This window comes from Lynx canadensis, chromosome F2 (assembly GCF_007474595.2).
Source record: "Lynx canadensis isolate LIC74 chromosome F2, mLynCan4.pri.v2, whole genome shotgun sequence".
In the NCBI taxonomy this organism is placed as follows: Eukaryota; Metazoa; Chordata; class Mammalia; order Carnivora; family Felidae; genus Lynx; species Lynx canadensis.
Window position 1 is genome coordinate 16,118,770 of NC_044320.2, and position 21,225 is coordinate 16,139,994.

The following is a 21,225-nucleotide window of genomic DNA, read 5'->3' on the forward strand; positions in this document are numbered from 1 at the left end:
GAGACAGAGCATGAACGGGCGAGGGGCAGAGACAGAGGGAGACACAGAATCGGAAACAGGCTCCAGGCTCCGAGCCATCAGCCCAGAGCCCGACGCGGGGCTCGAATTCACGGACCGCGAGATCGTGACCTGGCTGAAGTCGGACGCTTAACCGACTGCGCCACCCAGGCGCCCCACAGGGATCGGTTTAAAAGTCATGTTATCCACATGACAGAAAGTAACACACATGACGAGCCACAAATACTTCACCAGATATGAAGGGGCATACAATTCCAGAAACATCCTCTAGATGTTGGATGCCCATTTGTTTGAACACCAACACTGATTGAGCGATTACTCTGAATGATACACACTCTGTGTTCTTCATGGGCAATTATCCACTTAACCCTCAGCATCACCTCCATTTGACGGATGAGGAATAGGAGACACAGAGATGTTAAGTAACTTGCCCAAGGTCATGCAGCTTGTAAATTCTGTAGTGGGTTAAAATTCTGAATTTTAGCCCCAGAATTCTGTAGTGGGTTAAAAACTGTATTCCCCTAAACTTCAGACGTTGAAGTCCTCACACCCAGTAGCTTAGAATAAGACCTTATTTGGAAATAGGGTCATGGAAGATACAGTTAACACGAACCTAAACTGGAGTGTGATTCTTACAAAAAGGACATCGTGTGAAGAGAGACACCCACAGGGAGAGCACAGTGTAGAGACTGGAGTTATGCTCCTACGAGCCAAGAACTGCCAGGAGTTAGAACAGTGTTTTCAGAGGGAGCATGGCTCCGCCAATACCTTTATCTAAGATTTCCAACCCTCAGAATTGTGAGATAATACGTCTCTGTTGTTTAAGCCGCTTAGTGGTACTTCGTTACAGCCGCCTTGATAAACTGGTACAAACTCCAACCCGGATTCACCTCATTTCAGAGCCCAAGCATTAAGCCATTATCCCCTGCTGCCTCTTCTGTCTGCAACATTTGATAATCACATCTAAGGGAGACTCTAACATTTGGATGGCACTTAGAGGCTACCCAGTCTAGCTTCCCATTGCCATATTTATATCAAAGGGACTAAGACCAAATATGGACCTCCATATAGGAAACCATTTCCCTGTAACAGCTATCATGTGGCCCGGTTATGTCCTCTGGAAACACACACACACACACACACACGCGTGCGCACACACACTCAATTCATCATCCATGTGGTAGCCCTACAAACACTAAAAATCTCTATCAAGACATCAAATCTTCTCTTCTCAGTTAAACACTGTTATCTCTTCACCGTTCTTCATACGGCATGGTTAATAAGCCTTCTCACCCTCCCCCTCAGGCAGTGGAAGATAATTATGTTGTAGGAAGAAATCAGAACTACAATTTCCAGGAAAATCTACTCTAAGTTGGGAAGAGTTAGTGAGTCAAATTATACATTCTTGTCAGTCACTGGTGTGTGTCAAGCCCCTGGACCACTCTTTCTCCATATTTTCTCAAGTCTGTTTCTGGGATAGAAATTTATAGTATAGGTAGAATACCCAGGGTCTCCAAGAAAGGTTCCAATTTTGACTGAGAAACAGTAGGATCCATCCAGAGATTCTACCTATGATTGTCCACTTGTGAGGCCTCAGGGGAGGCATCAGGTGACCCGGTCTTCATGAAGGGTACAGGGAACCTAGATGAAATTTCACAATTGGAAGCCACCAGGAATCCTGAACTGCCAGTTCTGTGAAATACAAACCTTTTCTCTTGTCGTTTTCCTTGAAATTTTTCTTTTTTTAAACATAGATGAACTCATGTGAAGAGATGCCATGGACAAATCACACAAGAGAAAAGGTAGAGAGAAAACTAATAGAAAAATGGTTGGTTTTCCTAGTGACCAAAGAAATAAAAATTAAAGCAACCTTGAGGTACATCTGCTACATTAAAAAAAAAACAACAACAACTTTATGTCTGTTGACATGGTAATTGGAAAACTGGGGAATACTCAGCCTCAAGACGGTCTACTAAATCACAATTTGAATCAAGAGGAGACAAGGTGTTTCAGCTGTCTGTCCTCAGACCTTTGAAAGTTTGGGGGAAAAGTCAGGGACATGGACACACATGAAGGATGCTGAGAGACTCAGGAAAAGCAGAGATTTCCTATCGTTGAGTCAAAAGTAGTGCAGACTTACTCTGAGGAAATGAGTTTTGATCTTCCCACAGTGTTTGCCCATCTGCTCACCGACAGGGGAATAGAGCACATCTTTGGAGGCGATGCGGGCATATGCCACCTTCTTGTTGTTGCTGAGCAGCCAGATGAAGACATCGGGGATGGTGTGCTGTGGCTGTGGCAACAGAGGGGAATGGATTTGATGGGTTGGTGCTTAACAAGTACCCTTCCGGAACTCTCCTCCCGGAAATAGTCCCTGTCTGAAAAATACATTCTGTGACTTAAACCATCAAGGCACTTAGACATCTATGCAGTCAAGCAAGTTAAGTGTAGCTTCTTTGAGAAAGCCTTATGTCATGACTTGTAAGTACATACAAACCCCGTATGTCCAACTTGGCTATTGTGCTTTGAGGATACGCAAGTTGGACCCGTGATTTGGCATCTTTGGTGACCTACTTTTCTCCATCTATGGAACAAACATCTTCCCCTTTGTTGTTGTTTTTTTGTAATCATGTAATGATTTAGCCTCAAACATTGGTCCTCCTAAGAGCCAGGTAGCTTTCCAGAATATTCAAAAAAAAAAAAAAAAAGCAAAAACAAAAATCCATGAATGTCTTTCTATTTGCTCTTTTTTTTTTTTAATGTTTATTTACTTTTGAGAGAGAGAGAGACAGTGAGAGTGGGGGAAGGACAGAGAGAGAGGGAGACAGAATCTGAAGCAGGCTCCAGGCTCTGAGCTGTCAGTACAGAGCCTGACGCGGGGCTCAAACTCACGGACTGCGAGACCATGATCTGAGCCAAAGTCGGATGCTTCACTGACTGAGCTACCTAGGCACCCCTCTATTTGCTCTTAAGGAAGGAAAAACAATTCTACAAGGGACTTTAGACCTAAAATATGGTTGCCAAGTATTTTAGCTCTATTTTAGGTTGTTATTCAGGAGAAATTTGACTAACTTGCACATTAAATTCTACTTTAAAATCGAGCTAATCAAGATAGGAATTACAGAATTCCCTGCCAAGAGGCCCATTATGTTGTGTTTGAAATGCATATTTCTGAGCCAACATAGCTACCCAATCAAAAGGGAGGTACGTTGTCACAAAGTACGCTTTTATTTTCCTGGGCTCGAAGTGGGTGCTCTGCCTCTCTAACCCCATAATCGTCTGGCACAATTTGTTCTCCAAGAGGCATCCCTTCTCTCCTTATACGGAAACAGAAACATCAGTGAGGAGGTTTCCCTAGCCAGAGGGTTGGTCAGTCACAGACCTGAAGTCCTGATGCTTGGTTTGAACCTTCTGGGTGCTTATTAAAATTCCTGAATCTGTTAAAATGACTTCCTGTCTCACTGTTTATTACGTCCCCAGGGAATGATGGATTTGCAACAAGATATACAACTTTTGAGATTGACAGAAGCAGTAATGTTCTGTACCTCTCCTTGAAACCTTCCCATAAAAAACCCAGCATCTGACAGAAGCAAATATGTGGACCTTTTTAGAACATTCTAGAAGTCACAAAAGATACTGTTTACAACTAACTTTAAAGGAGAAGCTGTTCTTTTACTGGATAGAGTTTAAGTCCACTTACAGTTGAAAACTAATCAAAGGTCCCATACTTATTTTGACTTTTCTTGATTCCATTAAGGAACAAGCTTTTTATTTCTGCTGAATACTCAGGCTTCATTAAAAAATCAATAAAGCTGTACACGTTTGGCTTAATTTAAAAATCTCCATTCTCACGCCTAAACTAATAGTGACTGCTCAGCTCTGCAGGGCTTGGAAAAAAGCATTGCTCTCCACCTTTTATCCTTATCAAACATTCAAACTTCACTAGGAATATATTTGTTCTAATCTCCCAAAGGAAGTTTGCCTTTAGAGTTGATTACCTCATCAACAAGGAAGCGGATTTTTTCCACAAAGATTTCGGCTTCATGGATCATTTCATCAAGAGATAATTTTTTCTTCTGCTGCTGAATGATTGCCTTGGCTTCCTTGGCCATTGTTTCCTGAAACAAGACAGGAGTCCACGTGGGTTTTTCTAGATATCTGGACATAAGTACTGTCCTGTCGCTGGAGAATCCTGAAGGCGCTTGTCAAGTTCCACACCAAGCCATTCATGGGGCTGTTTCAGGGTCTTGCCAGTGTGCACACCGCCCATTTAATAGAAATGTCATAGACATACGGAGGCAGTGAATATCATCTCACCTTTGTTTGATAGATGAGAAGCCAGGGCCTGGAAAAGTCAAAGGTTTGTCAAGGTCCCATGGCTCTGTTAGCCAGGACCCAAATCCAGTAACTAAAACGTATTGAGTTCTTACCCTGTGCCAGACAAAGCCCTACCTGCTGAATTAATCCTCATTGCTCCTCACAGCTGTCTGAGAGTTTGGAACATCCATTCAGCCGTGTTTTTTTTTTTTTTTCAACGTTTATTTATTTTTGGGACAGAGAGAGACAGAGCATGAACGGGGGAGGGGCAGAGAGAGAGGGAGACACAGAATCGGAAACAGGCTCCAGGCTCTGAGCCATCAGCCCAGAGCCCGACGCGGGGCTCGAACTCCTGGACCACGAGATCGTGACCTGGCTGAAGTCGGACGCTTAACCGACTGCGCCACCCAGGCGCCCCATCAGCCGTGTTTTTGTACAGAGGAAATCCCAAACATTCATAGTGATTTCTGAGACCCTGCGTGAGTGGGCCTTGCCTACTCTTTGCTTCATCTTGTATCGCTTCATACACTGGGCCCCAGGCACACTGGTCCTCAAGAAGGCTCAGAACACATCAAGCTCAGTCCGACCTCAAGACTGGTGTGCGTGGGCTTTCCTCTTGTTCAGATGCTCCTCCTGGACTCTGCACGGCTCGTTCCTTCCCAAGCCTCAGCCTCAATGTCACCACTGCGTCCCGTCCCCCACATTTTCCTGATCACCATGGCCTTACAAAATTTCCTTCATAACCATAACCTGTAATCATTTTGTTTAGTTGTTGCTTACCTTTCTATCTCCCGTCTACTCCCCTAAAATGTAAACTTCACTAGGGCAGGGACCTCCTCTGGTTTGTTCTTACCTTGTTCTTACTTATTCTCAGTGTCTGGCAGAGTTCCTGACACATAGCAGGTGTTAAATACATGTTTGCAGAATGACTAAGTCAATCAATCAATCAATTCCTCAGGGGCGAGTGCCAAGTACTTACAGCGCTGTGTTCCCAGCACCTAGCACAGGGCCTGGCACATAGGAAGCCTTAGGTACATGCTGGCCAGGAGGACTAAATACTTGCTTTGTATCAGGTACTGTCCTAGGAGCCAAGGCCTAGGACAGGGGAAGACACTGGCTTCCTTCCCTGAGACGTGACAGTTTGGTGAGCTAAAAGCAATATATGTGCGAAACATCAGGGGACCAGGGAAAGGCAGAGCTCGGTTTTATAGATGCCATGACATTTACACTGGGTCTTTAAAAAGGAATGGAATTCATCAGGTGATAAGAAGAGAAAGGAAAGTCCAGACAGAGGAACCAATTACAGATAGAAGGTATGTAGGACTGACAAATGCCAGTGATTTTTGAAGCAATGGCGATCTAATCAGGTTTGTGTTTTAGGAAGACCATTCTGGTTGTGGTCTGGGTTGGAGGAAGCCACGGTCTGGGCCTAGTGGGTGCTAAGGAACTCAGTTCAGGCAGCAACGCTGAGGATGAAGTGGAACAAGTTCCAGAGTCTTTAAGGGGAGGAAGCAACAGGGCCTGTGGTCAGATCGACTATGGAGGGTTAGGAGTAAAGATTTAAAGTTGAGTCTAGGCTTCTGGTTGGAGCAACAAATGCAGCTGGTCGTGCTAACAGAGGACGTGGAACAAAGTCAGATTGGAAGCCGATGGGTTTAATAGGATGGGTTGAGTTGGAGGCGCTGTGAGACAAGCAGTGATGTGTCCACTGGGAGGGTGGAAATACAGGTCCAGAGATGAGGAGGGACTGCTGGGCCACTACAAGATATTGAATGCGTGGACTCGTGTGGGTCAAGGACTGTTGGATGTCGAGAAAACTCTGTATTTCTCAATACAGAGCTCTGTGGGCAATATGTAGTGCATGGATGTTGCAGAGACAGGGAAAGGCAGCCGGAGGGGCTAAAGAAGAAATGGGGTAGGAGGAAGATCTATACAGTGAAAATCTGGCCTCCCTTGGAGTACAGAGGAGGAGTACATAAACCCTTGTTTATTATCCTGGAAAGAAAGGTGAACCAGTTTCGACAGTTGGGTCTTAGTGTCTAGACGATGATTAATTAACTGTGACCTTTAAAAAAATCCTTTAATCTCGCTGAGCCCCGCTTGCATCTTCAAAATGCCCCTGACCAGTCAAACACCAAGTCATTTTTCTTTGCAGAATTATCACGGCCTCCTACAAAATGTCCCTTGGTGCCACTGTTGGAGCTGAATTTTCGAGGTGAGATAAGCCAGGGTCTAACCTGGTCTGGCATTTCTCAACCATCACTCATTCGACAGGGACTGAGGATCTGTGAGGCATGCAGAGCTGTGCGGGTTCTCCAGGGCACAGAGAGGTATCAGCTCCTGCCCCGATGTCAAGAAAGCTTACACCTCTTCACAATTTTTAATGGAAGAAAACTGAGCAGGGGAACAAGAGTTATTTTTTGGTCTCTCCATTTGTGAGGCAAAGAAGTCTATGCCTTTGACAAAATATAAATGTCGAGAAAATGGTCAAAGAGGAAATCCATCAGAAGAGGATATAGGACTGGTGGGCTTCTAGATCATTTTATAAACATTCAATAAATGCTCATTCCTTTCCAACTTACCCATATATTCCCTTCTCACTCATGCTTCTACATCACGCAGATGTAGAACCTTTAGAACATTATCCTCATCTGGTCTATGACCTACGCCTCATCCATGAGGTTTATTTTTAAAGCACATGTTTTAATTCTGTTCAAAGTATAAATAGATTTTCACATACCAGCTCCTGCCAACAGAGCGTAAGTCGTTTCTTATCTAAAGTGGTTTGGTTCAACATCTTGGGCTTCTTTTCTGCTTCAGAGATAAAGGCACTATAAGAGAAGAATAACAATTTGGAAACCTGCTTAGTGAAAATCCATTTATGTACTTCCAGAGATTTGCACATACACTTCCTGCAATACAATGGGAAAGTTGATGGAGCCACGGAACCAAGATTTCTCATTTAGAATTAAGCAGTGGTGGGGGCACCTGGGTGGCTCAGTCAGTTAAGTGTGGGACTTTGGTTCAGGTCATGATCTCACTGTTGGTGAGTGTGAGCCCCGCATCAGGCCTGGCTCTCTGCTGTCAGTGCTTCAGATCTCTCCCTCTCTCTCTCTGCCCCTCCCCTACTCGCTCTCTTTCTAGCTCCAAATCAAATAAACATTAGAAAAAACAACAACAAAGAATTAAGCAATGGTGCACTAACTTTTCTAAGAGACAAAGTGAGGATTGGAAATGATCCCCAGACCCCACATTAATTTTGGGGAATAGAGGTTTGTTTTCCTACTTCGTTTCCTATACATATCTATTGTGATTGCTATCCAAGGTCATAACACCAAACGTAAAATAATGCAGTTTTCCATCATCTTACACATTTAACACACACCAAGAGTTTCCTGAAAAGTTGTATGTAAAAAATATTTTAGACTCCATACTGCAGTACGTCCTCCCATGTTAAAAACTCTACCAATGACGAGTAGTAACACTTGGAGGGGTGATGTTAAAAATGTGGTCAATAAGAAAATGGTAGAGGTTATGCATGTAATTGAAGAAGAAATATAAGTGGCTTTAAAACATGGGGAAATAAGATACTGCCCTCATTAGTGAAAAGTTAAATGCAAATTAAAATCAATACCATTTTCACCTATTGGATAATAGTTAAGGTTGGTGGGGAAATAGTCACTCTCCTCCACCAATTGTTTAAGAGACGATTTGACAGCACTTGCCAAAAATTAAACGTCTATATAATTTGATCCAAAAATTAGGTTAGAATTCTGTCCTTCAAAAACAACTGAAAAATTTTGCAAGAATATGTTTACACAGTAATGCTTATTGTAGCATCGTTTATAGTAGGAAAATAATTAGAAGCAACTAATATATCAGAGACCAGTTAAGTAAGTGACACATATCACACAATTAAATACTGAGGACCATCACATACAACTGTAGAAAGATTCCAGTGCTAGTTTGTGGAGTGAAAAAGCAACCTGCTGAACAAAATGTGTGACATTTGTGGAAAAATACAGTGTTTTCATGAATGTGTGGGTCTGCAAATGCACAGGAAAAAAAATCCAGGAGGACAAATCAACTTTTCTCTGCAAAATGGGATTGGAGAGAGAATTGAGAACACTGTTTCTTCATACATTCCTACCTTTTTTTTTTTCTTTTGGTAAGATGAGCATGTAATACTGTGAAGAAAAAAAATCAACGACAAAGGAAACAAAAGGGGAAAACACCACACTCCCCGGTCCTACGTCACCGTCGGAAACCTCACTAGCAATTCTCTTTGGACATACTAGTCAAGTGACATTTTCTCTTAATTTTTATTTATTTATTTTTTAATTAAAACAAAAAAAATTTTAATGTTTATTTTTGAGAGAGAGAGAGAGAGAGAGAGAGTGCAAGCAGGGGAGGGGCAGAGAGAGAGGCAGACACAGAATCCGAAGCAGGCTCCTGGCTCTGAGATGTTAGCACAGAACGCGACAGGGGGCCCGAGCCCACGAACCACATCATGACGTGAGCCGAAGTTGGATGCTTAACTAACTGAGCCACCCAGGCGCCCCGTTTTCTCTTAATTTTTAAAAAGAATATAAAGAATTATATTTTGAAGAAGGCATCTTGTTGCCACACGTCTACCTTCTGAGACACACAAGAAACTCCATTCCACTCCCGAACGGACCAGCTTAATGAGACATGGTGGACACTTCTGACTTCTGATCTCTCTCTCCCTTTCTCACAGGGGGAAAAATCATTGATTCCCTCAATCAAATTGGAGTAAATGACCACTGCACCTGTTTGTGTTCATTCTTCATCTTTCATACCCAGCCTGCTGTGACCTGTGGACGGCCTCCTCACCTTCTTGTGGCAAGTGACCTGTCCCTTCCTGGGGAGAAGCCCCAGAAGTCCAGCTGCCTCACCATGAAGGGGTCGCAGCGGGGAGGAAACAGGAAGCCCACCTTGACCTCAGGTCCAAGCCGCTTTCTCAAATCCAAGTTTACCAAATACAAAACTAACATTTTGATCTCTGTCTGACCCTCATAAATATGTTTTCAGCTGCTTGTAAACTTGAAGGGAAAGGGGAATGATCATCACCCCAAGTAGCCCCCTAATATAGAAAATTATTGAGCTATAATTTGCCCACACACAGTTTCTAGAAATATGAGATCATGAAGCTTTTTAAAGATGCTCAAAGAGAATTGCAGGTCACACTTAGCTCACAGCAGGAGCAACACTGATAGATATTGCTTCTATAATGAGAAATGAGAAAGAAATAAAGATAGAAAGAAATCTATATATTTGTTTGCTTTCCTTTTATAAAGCAAAAATGATGGGTAACTGAGAGATTAGCAAAGACAGAACTTATAAAGCAAAACACCAGAATTTAGCTATTTAGCTACCCCCTATCTATTAGATTTTGCCTTCCATCAAATGAATCTCCACCCCTTCGCATTGCTTCCATTACTACTAAATCTTTTTTTCTTTTCTTTTCTTTCTTTCATTTTTTTATTTAGAGACAGCATGAGCAAGGGAGGAGGGGGAGAGGGAGGGAGGGAGGGAGGGAGGGAGGGAGAGAGAGAGAGAGAGAGAGAGAGAGAGAGAGAGAATCTTAAGCAGGCTCCATGCCCAGTGTGGGGCCCAACACAGGGCTCAATCTCCCCACACTGAGATCATGACCTGAGCCAAAATCAAGCAATGCTTAACTGACTGAGCCACCCAGGCGCCCGTCATTATGATAAATTCTCATTTTTGCCCAACTCTTCACCTAATTAATTTTGAGAGTTAATCCAGGTTGTTTCCTTCTATAGTAGACAAGCCCCTACAATGGCCCCCCCAGTGACCTTCTCCTGCTTTTCTTGCCGTTGTGTAATTCCCTCCCTTTGAACGTGCACTGGACCTAGTGACTTGCTCATAGTAGAGTATGTCAAGAGTGATGGGGGTCACTTCCAAGATTAGGTTACAAAAGACCATGACTTCCATCTTGCTGGCATGCTCTGACTCTTCTTGCTTGTTCATTCTGATGAAGTCAGCCGCCATGTCGTGAGAAGGAGCCTGGAGTAGCCCACGTGGTGAGGAACTGAGGCTGACTGCCAACAAGCAGTCAGGGAACTGAAGTCCTCGATCCACCAGCCCGTGAAGAACCGAATTGGCAAAAAACCACGTGAGTGGGCTTGGCGGTGAAGCCCGCCCACCGGGCCTTCAGTAACTGCAGCCCCAGCCCATGCCTTGATTGGCGTCTCTGAGAGGCTCTAAACTGTGGCTAAGCCACAGCTGGACTCCACAGAAACAGAGATCATACATACTGTTTAGTCACTAAATTTGGGAGTTGTTACTCCATAATAGGTAACTAAACACTCTATTTTTAAATCTTTTACTATTATTGATTGCCACCTGGAATCAGAGTCCTTAATTGGTGTTTGCTATGTTATCTGAAAAAATTCTACTAAACAGTATTTGATTTATTATCCAATCTAATTGTCAAATAGTTGCTGAGTATCTACCAGATGTAGACGCATGCTTGGCATAACATTACTAGCATTTTTCTTGCTTCATTAAAAAGTCTCTGCAGTGAGTCTTTCTTTTATCCCTCTTCTTCTTTTTTTTTTTTTTTTCCTTTGTTTTATGCTTTAGTTAAGTGTCAGGAAGCAACCGTGAGCCCACAAGTGCCGGCTAAATTACTGAACGAAATAAAGATGGATAGAACACTATCAAACGCCTATCTGAATGCATGTGAAATCAACTATTTTCTAAGGTAATTAAAAGCTGATTCCATATAAGCTCAGCAACCCACATGCCAGCTGTTCTCCCGGTACCTGCTTTGACTGATGAAGTCACTGAGCACCATCTTCATTTTATCTTCTGATGCTTTCTCTGAAATCTTGATCAATTCTCTCACTTCTTCTATACTTTCTTCCTGGAAACAAACCATAGGGGTAGAGGGCTGAGGGGCAGAAGGAGACACTGTAGTGGAGACCCTGATTGAAGTATCTCAGACATATTTTGCTGATTTTGTGTTTTAGAAATGAAGGAAGATTTCCCTCATTTTCTCGTGTCTAAACTGGGAAATGCTGCTGCATTCTAACTTTGAAACTTCCTTTTCTTCATTGGAATCTGTCCAAATACAAGACTTCTCCTGCCTTGCTCAAACTCATCATTCCTATTCCAGATCATTTCCTAACAGGGAATCCTTTATTTGGCGTCTACCGTGGGGGGAAACTCATGTCAGGAAATACCTAACAAAGGAGATCAAACTAGATATGACATAAAACACTTCAAAAGCAACGTTCAAGTCAATTGATTATATGGGAATATAGTAATACTGAATAATCCTGATATAAAGGGGATCAATTCTTCTGATTATAGGAGTTTGGGGCAGCGGGTGAGGTGGTATAGGAGAAGAGGACAGGTTGCATATGACAGTGGCTTTATGCTTGCGTATTTAATAATCATACTTTTCTTTTTAGGCCTAAATTCTAGTATTCCATTCAGTGGCACTCAATGGAGGGATACGGCACTCAAAAGGCATGTTATCACTGCTTTGCCAGAATCTATCAAAATTGTATTACACATCAAAGTCTGATGTCTGGGGACATATGTTTCCCTCTTTCCCCCTCACTATAAGAACAGGCAAATTGTGGAGTGGTTAAAAATATAGGTGTAGGGTCAAGCAACGTCTGTTCAAATCCAGACTCTATCCTTATGACTGAACTAACCCCCGCATGCCCATTTTTCTGCAAAGTCAGGTGATAAGAGTGCCCACCTATAGCACCACCGTAGAGAGGTGTGGACTTCTTCAGACGGTGCCTAGTGCTTAGTAAACAAACATTCAGTCACGTTAGGCATGATACACCAACCATGGCAGGGATCCTGGCACTGAGAAAGGAATTGGAAATGAATGGTAAAGGCAGCTATGGCCTCTAGGGAGGCATTCTGCTTTGGTTTGTCAAGCGGCGGGACACAGGAGTCTCGTCTGCGACCGTGACACAATGAGGATGGCTCCAAAGGAGTGCTTTGGGACACCGGGTGGTGGAGAAGAGACTGGGGGGGATGCCATTTTTCTCCCCACCACCACCAAGGTGGGGCCTCGAGGATTGGTCCGCTGGGCCCACGGTGGAGGCGGGACCAGCCTACAGCAAACCACGCCCCTCCGCGCCGGGTAACTGCGTTTACCTACTGGAGTGGGATAGACCCTGTAGAACCAGAGGGACCCCTCCTCCAGGCCAGCGCTGCTGCATTGCTTGGATTAATTCTATAAATAAACTGTCTAAGATATTTTGCCTGAAGGAGAAGCAAAACCAGCCTTCCAAAGCAAGTCTATGGCCTCCACATAATGTGACACCAAATCGCCCTCAGATTCTTATCTCCATGATGCCTGGAATCCCCAAGACCAGAGGCAATGCTTTGTTTCACACAACTAGAGACAGAATTATAAAGCAAAAGAGAGAGAGAAATTTGTTCTTTCCTTAGCATAGGCTTTCATGGAATGAGAGGGTCACCTGGTGAGGCATGGCAGGACAGAAAGTAGAGGGTGCCCCAATGAGCTGTGTGGTGTGAGAAGAGAAATAATGAGAGCAGGCACAAAGAAACCACAAAGGGCAGGCTCAAGAGCCCAGAGAAGCAGAGTTCCCAGGGGTGCCTTCCTCCCTGGGGTTGGGTGGAACAATCTGGCAGCCGTTGTATGTTGGCCCTGTTATAAATACTTCCCTTCAATCCGTCAAATAACTATTGGCCCCTTTCAGGTGCCGGGTACTATGCCAGATGCCACAGAACAGTAGGAAATGGTTATTGACCAAATAAACACACCAATCAATTGTAAAATCCGGAGAGGCCTGAAAGTACAGCACAGGGTATTACAGGAGAGAGTAAGGGGGAGAAGTCAGAAGGCCTCTCTGAGGAAGTAGTTGAAACTGTGCTGTGGAGGTTAAGGGGTTACATAGGCAAAGCGTGGAGGGAAAAGTAGCTCAGGCAGACAGAACATCATGGAGGTGGCTATGAGGCATAAAGGAATTTGGTTTCTTCGAGAAACAAAAAGTCCAGTGCACTTGGAACAAGGGAGAAAGTATGTGAGAGGCCGGACTGGAGAAGTGGCAGGACTTCACCGTATAGGCAATTCTCTGCCATGGGAAGGGTGTAGGATTTTCTATCAGTTGAAGCCGGGCTCCAGCAGTTCTGTGAGAAAGTTGTCTATCTCCTGCCCTAATATCCTGATTAGGAAAACAGTCTATCCTTAGGTCCTATAATGTTAAGAAGCAGAACAGAGATTCTAATCCGGACAGTTTTACTTAAAGTCAAAACATATTCTCATTCCCTTAGGTCCAGAAGGTAGAAACTATGTGCCCTCATGTAGCAGCCACAATTTATTTGCATTTAAATTAAGGTCAAGACCCTCTGCTGTGTGAATGAAAAGGTCCCTTTGGCCTCCAGCTGCCCAATGTTCAAATCCATCACCTGTGAGAGTCACCTACCAGCAGGTCCGCCATTTTCTCCAGCATGTTGGACCAATGCAGCCTAAACGTCTGGTCTCCCCAAGAACTGATAAAGTAGACACAGGGCTTCTTGGCCTCAAAAGGCAAATAGTTGTAATTCCTGTGAAAACAGGTTAGGTCTTGAAGTTAGTTGGCAATTGGTATTTTTCAGGCAATTCCAGCCACATGTTCATGTTTTGTATGGTCTTTGTGGGGTGGGGAAGGGTGGTGACAAACCAATCAAATTATTCACTGTGTTCTAATTGGGGACCCATGAACAATAAACAATGAACAGATATATGGCTACAATGGAAAGGTACTAACAGCTACCGCCATCAGATGCAGGACAAAGCCTAGAGCTGAGCACCAGGGGGCAGGGTTTATCAAGCAAGGCTTCTTCAAGGAGGAACTTCTCTTTCTAGTTTAGAGGAGAGGAGAGGAGGGGAGGAGAGGGGAGGGGAGGGGAGGGGAGGGGAGGGGAGGGGAGGGGAGGAGAGGAGAGGAGAGGAGAGGAGAGGAGAGGAGAGGAGAGGAGAGAGAAAAACCAACATTTTCATTTTAATGTCTGTAAGCTATCCACTGTGTGAAAATAAATTGAGATAACAGATGTGAATGAAATTGCTATAAAACTGTAAGAGCATAATATATTATTAATTAGGATGAAGAATCTAAACTGCAGCAACCATATGGCCATCCATCCATCCATCCATGCATCCATCTGTCCATCCATCCGTGCATGCATGCATTCATGCATTCATCTACCCATGCATCCACCCATCCACCCATGCATGCATCTATGCATTCATGCATCCATCCACCCGTCATCCATCCATCCATCCATGAATCAAATATGTACTATTTCCAGGCCATGGTGCTGATAATGCAGGTTACCTACTTGGCTAAGAAGGGATAAGAGGGATAGCAAGTAGCCAGATGGGGAGATGTGGAGCCAAAGGAAGTGTTTAAGGGTGGCAGTTGGATATGCTTAGATGCTGATGAGAATAAGACAGCTAACAGTGAGGGGCGCCTGGGTGGCGCAGTCGGTTAAGCGTCCGACTTCAGCCAGGTCACGATCTCGCGGTCCGGGAGTTCGAGCCCCGCGTCGGGCTCTGGGCTGGTGGCTCAGAGCCTGGAGCCTGTTTCCGATTCTGTGTCTCCCTCTCTCTCTGCCCCTCCCCCGTTCATGCTCTGTCTCTCTCTGTCCCCAAAAAAACAAAAAAAAAAAAAAAGATGAAAAAAAAAAAAAAAAAAAAAATTAAAAAAAAAAAAAAAAAAAAAAGACAGCTAACAGTGAGAGATTGAAGACACAAAAGAAGGAACTAATTTGTCAGTTTTGGCTCCCAGGGAGGAAAGGGATGGGGTAAGGCAGGTAAGGTGGGAGAAGTGTGGCAAAAAGTTGATATTCCCTAAGGGCAGCTATATTCTTTTTTTTTTTTTTTAATGTTTATTTACTTTTGAGACAGAGAGAGCATTAGTGGGGGAGGGGAAGAGAGAGAAGAACACACAGAATCCGAAGCAGGCTCCAGGCTCCGAGCTGTCAGCACATAGCCTGACGCAGAGCCCAAACCCAGAGTCTGCAAGATCATGACCTGAGCCGAAGTCAGACCATCAAACGACCGAGCCACCCAGGCGCCCCACGGCAGCTATATTCTTGACTAGGTTTTCCCCAAGCCCCTCTAATTTTCCCAGAAACATCTGGGACCGCGAAAAGAGAAATGTGACAGGAAGGCCAAGGCAAAGTTCTCAAAATGGGCAGGGTGATAAACATGGACAGAGTTTGATAAACATGGACAGAGTTTGGAGTCACACACCCATAGAGGCAGACAGAGGAGAGACCAAGGGAGAGAAAGCTGTTTCCATTCCAAAAAGCTGAAGAGAACTTCAGCCTGAAAGAATGGATGGTTGTTCTTTTTAGCTCTCCAACCCAAATTTCTTCTGGAGACCATAAAAGTAGCAAAGGTGTCCGTTGTCTGTTCTGTAGAAGATAAACCAGCAGGTGTCCATTTAGAAGAGAAGCCAAATTAGTTCTCGGCTGAGACTGGGGTTGTTATTACAGCAGGAGAACAAAAAAAAATAAATTAAAAAGTTAGAAAGTAAAATGCTTTCATCTCCTTTAAAATTACTGCACCAAGAATCCTACGAAATACATTCTCACCCAGACTTTGTCCTTTGTTCCAAGGTTTCTGTGGTTCAGATTATTTTGTGCTAATGATGTTCAGGGCCTTCTCCTCTTTGATTCCCAGAGTCCTCCTAGTCTTACTGGGTCTGGGACTGTGATGCTGTGGTCTCTGGCAAACAGTACAGATGGAGCACAGCAGATGGGAGGGCACCATGAGGGCACCGTGCTGCCAGTGGAAAGAGAAGGCTGCCAGTTTGAATGGCTGCTCTGACACCAGACCAGGCTTGTGACTTTGGGCAAGGGTAGCCCTAGAGCCCTGAGAAGGAGATGACGAACTGCCATGGGATGTCCTGTGCTCTCGTCTCATTCCTGAACTCCAGCCTAATACATAAATTGCAGGTGAATGCATGTGCTTTCTAAAACTGGAAAGCCGAGACCAAACACAAGGAGTTTAATTTATTTTAATGAAGGCAACACACAAATCAATTGCGTGACCGTGTGCATGTGCAAGCATGTGTGTGTGCACGCACATATGGGTGTGGTATAGACACAGGATCTTTCAGTTTAGCTACTGCCACCCTGGTTTGCCACTAGGTAGGCAGAGCCTCAATATATGAGGAATATTTCTGAGAGACAGAAAGCCCAGGAAACATTAGCATGATTCATTTGGGTCTCCTTGATCCCGCTGGCCAGCACTAATATGAAGTCCATCCAAGGGTGCCTTGAGACTTCTCATCTCCTCCCAAACCATTCTCACAGTAGATCTCCTGACATTCTCACCCATAGTCACCAATGGTCTAGTTCAACAAGGTGGGGAGGTTTTTACTGCCTGGTTCCAGTGAAAGGATGCAGAGTGCCTCTGAGTATTCCAGAAACGTTTCCCTAGGTTGCAGATCCAGTTATAGGACCCACTCATTGATCTCCTCAGTTCTGAGAATAGACAGAGAAGCCATCAAAGGCCATCCCAAGTTTGGGATCCTTGTTGGTGTGTGGAAAGGAGGGTTTACAACTAACTATGCCTGCCAGAGAGCAAAAAAACATCCCAAAGAAGGTGGTCCATGGGAGGGACAGGATTTAGAAAATATAGGGCACACTTAAAAATGAGGGGATGAATAATTAAGATTTTTTTTTTACTTTTGTCCCAAATACTCTCTTTTCACTGCTTAAACCCCTTCTCACCTTTTAGGATGTCACCTTTTCTGTGCCCTTTTTCAACGCCTCACCTCCTCCCCAGGGAAAGTAAGTTACCTGCCTCCTCTCTCTGCCTCCATAGTACCTTGTAGCAAACCCAGCTATAGTAATTCCTTAACTCATTCCAAAACATTTATGAAGATTTACTGTGTTCTAGGCTTTAGAAAGGAGCAGATACACAGGTAAATAAGACACGGTCCCTGCCCTCAGAGTGTCCACAGTCTAATAGGGAGACAGACAAGTAAAAACATCTTAATGCAATGTGATTGGTGCTTGGTGGAGGGGAGTCTAGAAATCCAAATCAGACTTGGGATTCAGGGAAGGGAATGTGGGCTTCGCCTTGAAGGGTAACGGGAGCCAACAGTTCTGAGGAGAGGGCTTATTGCCTGGCAGAGGGAAGACCATCCTCACAGGCCCAGAAGCAGCAAACAGCAGGACACATTTGGAGAACCATCAGAGACATAGTGTGGCCGGAGGAAAGGCGGAGTTTGGGACGTGACTGGAGACGGTGGTAGAGAAGTCGATGGGGATTGAGGCAACAAGCTGTGGCCTCTGAAAATAACCCTGAAAGCCACAGGCAGCCGATGAATGATGTCAGTTCAGGGAGTAACTGGCTCTGACAGAGAGTCTGGTGAATTTCTTGAAGATCCAAGCCAGGTTGGAGATTTATAGGATAATCCGGGTCAAAGATGCCAATGGCCAAAATTAAAGAGATGACAATCGATACGAGAAATACTTGAGAGCCAAACTTTACCAGACTTCATTGCTGACTAGATGCGGGAAGGAAGGGGAAGAGGACAGCTGATAACTCTCTGATTGGTGGTTCAGAGGACTCAGAGAGCGGGACGACCAGTCCATGAGATGGGAAAGATAGGAAGAGCAGCCAAGTTGTCTGTGAAGGCCATGAGCCTGGTGAACAACTTTGGGACACCCAAGTGGAGGCTGTCTGGATCTGCTGCTCAGGGAAGAGGGCCGTCTGGGGAAATGCACATGGAGTCCTTGTGATGCTGACAGTGCTCGGAAAGCCGTGTCTAGGTCGGGAAGAGCAGAGAGAGTGACGAGCGCTAGCAATGTTCCAATCTCCTCACGGGCAAAGGGGGGGGTACTACGTTCTCTCAGGAGAACCCGATGAGATCCTAAAGCTCTTCCTCATGGCCCAAGGCTCAGAACACAGAAGACCCTCGCTGTGTGTGACTTCCCCTTCCTCTCACAAATCACTTGGTGGGTGCTCGACACCACTTTCTTCCAACAGAATTCTAGAATTTTACTTCTCTTTGCATGCTGAAAGTTTATGTGGGTTAAAGATCAGTGAGTGTGCATGGAGATGCCCCAGCTGCTTTCTGAAATGGTCTTTTTTTTTTGGTGGCTGACAGTTGTTTTTTGAGTTCTTCAGTCTGACTGTGGCAGAAACAAGATAAGAAATGATGTATCCAATAATCCCACTGAGTTGAGTTTACATAATAACACAGAGCTCATGGGGGCGCCTGGATGACTCAGTCGATTGAGCGTCTCACTTCGGCTCAGGTCATGATCTCGCGGTCTGTGAGTTCAAGCCCCGTGTCCGGCTCTGTGCTGACAGCTCAGAGCCTGGAGCCTGTTTCAGATTCTGTGTCTCCCTCTCTCTCTGACCCTCCCCTGTTCATGCTCTGTCTCTCTCTCTCTCTCTCTCTCTCTGTCAAAAATAAATATACGTAATAGCACAGAGTTCAGATGAGTATAGTAACTGTTAACAGGATTTGGATTGAAATGCTAAATTCTGACCTTCCTACCTGGTTATGCTTCACAGTTATAGATATGACAATCATCATCATCGTCCTGCCCTTAGATGAATTACCTGGATGTGGCATTTGGAGAGTTGTCAACATGTCACGAAAGATTCAGTACAGTGACACTGACCATGTTGCCCTTGCCTGTGCCTTGCTCCCATAACTGAGATTTAAAAAAAATAATCATGATGTTTCTGATCTTAGGGAAGAACTGAATCAAACAGTCCCAGAAACAGGTCGGACTCCCACTGTCAGAACCCTGGATGCTCTGCCCTGCTGTGTCCCCTACCTGTTCCCTTCTGTCACAAGTGGCTTCTCTGGGTGAGTGGTGGAGACCATAGGGATGGCACCATTATGGGCTGCGCCCCCTTCTCCTTCATGCAGCAATGGGAGGATGTCTTCTTGAGCTGATTCTGCTGACTTCTTCTTACTCCCATGATGGGACCCTCCATCAAGCAGGTTCCCAAAATTACCTATAGAGGCAGCAGCAAGGGGAGAGAGGCCAGGTATCAACAAGCAGAATCAGGCTACTTGGCCTAGGGGGTCCACGGTCATATCCTTGCAGGGCAGAGAAGTAAGATCTCAGTATGAAGGTGGGAAGAATGACAGTCAGACCAAACAAATGAGATTGACAATGACGACGAGCCATCACCTTCACCCATCTTATGTTCTCTTTTGCAAAAACTACTCAAGTCACAAGTTACCTGGATTCCATCTCCACTTCCTTCTGCTCCTGTAAAGGAGATGCTCCCAATATGAATCAAGCCATTCTCTAATAGAATGCTCTTTCTTGGAAAGGTTTTCCCAGATGTGCATCAATCCAGGAAGATCTTTGAGAGTTACAATAAAAGCAACTACAGGGGCGCCTGGGTGACGCAGTCGGTTAAGCGTCCGACTTCAGCCAGGTCACGATCTCGCGGTCCGGGAGTTCGAGCCCCGCGTCGGGCTCTGGGCTGATGGCTCGGAGCCTGGAGCCTGTTTCCGATTCTGTGTCTCCCTCTCTCTCTGCCCCTCCCCCGTTCATGCTCTGTCTCTCTCTGTCCCAAAAATAAATAAAAACGTTGAAAAAAAAATTTTTTTAAAAAAAGCAACTACAATATGCACAGGACTTGGCATGTATTAACTCACTATACTCTTGCAATAGCTCTATGAGGAATTATTATTCCCATTCTATAGATGAAGAAACTGAGACTCAGAGAAATTAAGTGGGCCTAGGCGTAATGGAACCAAGATTAGTAATCCAAGTCTGTCTGAATCCAAACTATACTCTTAGTCCTTTTTATTAAAGTATGAAAATAAATCTATCCCTTACATATTGACGCTAAATGAAGAATTATTCATTTCTTTCTGAGATGCAAACTTCCACCAGAATTCTATCATCTCCATGTAAGACACTAGCTCATTTATTCAAGAAATAGGTATAAAGTCAATGCCATGTGCCAAGCACTGCATGTATTTGTACTTACCAATAGAAACTTCAAAGCTAATGGGTTTATCTCCAATCCTCCGGTCAATCATGGTAGCTTCAAAAAATGCTCCAAAGAGTAAAAATTCCTCATATTTTTCTGGTATAATCTATAGAAAGAAAAAAATATTATACAGGCCTGGATCTATTTTTTTTATTACCAATAAGCTGAATTAGTGATGTTAACTGGTCCAGGGTGATTTGTAGGCATTTCAGGCATTTTCTGAATGTCAGTGTTAGCCTGAAATGGCACATCATTTCCCTACTAATCAGACAGGCAGGAACCAGGACCTACAAATCACACGTCCAAATCCAGCCATTTATCTAGAATGATGTAATGTCAACCTTCTGAGCTCCTACCTTGTGATTAAAATCTTTTTTTTTTTTTTTTATTTTAAAGGCAAAGGTTGGTATGTGCATCTTTCTGTGGTGCTATTGTTAAAACACAGGTCTGAAATCGCCTTCAGGCGAACAGCCGTTTAGAAAACAGAGTCACAGGATCAGACCTTCACGTTGGAGCATCTTTTTATGGATTATACAGGATGACAAGATACATTATGTTTTTTCCTCTTCAGAACCTCGAGAGGTCAAAATCTGGATCATTCCCATTTTATAGGTAAGGAAACTGAGGAAACTAAACTTAAGGTTAGGTTTAGTGACTTTCCCAAGTATTCCGATCACAGACCCAGTGCGCTTGGGGCTCTGACATGTGCTAACCCAACGCCTTGGTGCTGCTCAAAGACAGACCTTACTCCCCAAACAACACAAGCCCAAACGAAAGAGACGGGAGGGCCAGGTACTCGCGTGAGCATCAGCCAATCCAGTGCATCCAGAACGAGCTATCAGCACTGCAATTCCTGGCATGAGGGTGCTCAGTCCCGGGATCAC

The 21,225-nt window shown here is 44.4% G+C and overlaps 1 protein-coding gene across 1 annotated transcript in view; it reads right to left on the reverse strand.

Moving 5' to 3' along the window:
* FER1L6 (fer-1 like family member 6) overlaps positions 1-21,225 on the reverse strand; it is a 133,379-nt gene that overhangs the window by 76,630 nt on the left and 35,524 nt on the right. Inside the window, exons 12-18 of the mRNA XM_030304364.1 lie at positions 20,339-20,447; positions 19,162-19,345; positions 13,797-13,917; positions 11,145-11,245; positions 7,076-7,166; positions 4,017-4,136; positions 2,159-2,311 (exon numbers count right to left, since the gene is read on the reverse strand). Coding sequence (XP_030160224.1) covers positions 2,159-2,311; positions 4,017-4,136; positions 7,076-7,166; positions 11,145-11,245; positions 13,797-13,917; positions 19,162-19,345; positions 20,339-20,447 — 879 coding nt within the window. The remainder of the gene's footprint in view (positions 1-2,158; positions 2,312-4,016; positions 4,137-7,075; positions 7,167-11,144; positions 11,246-13,796; positions 13,918-19,161; positions 19,346-20,338; positions 20,448-21,225) is intronic.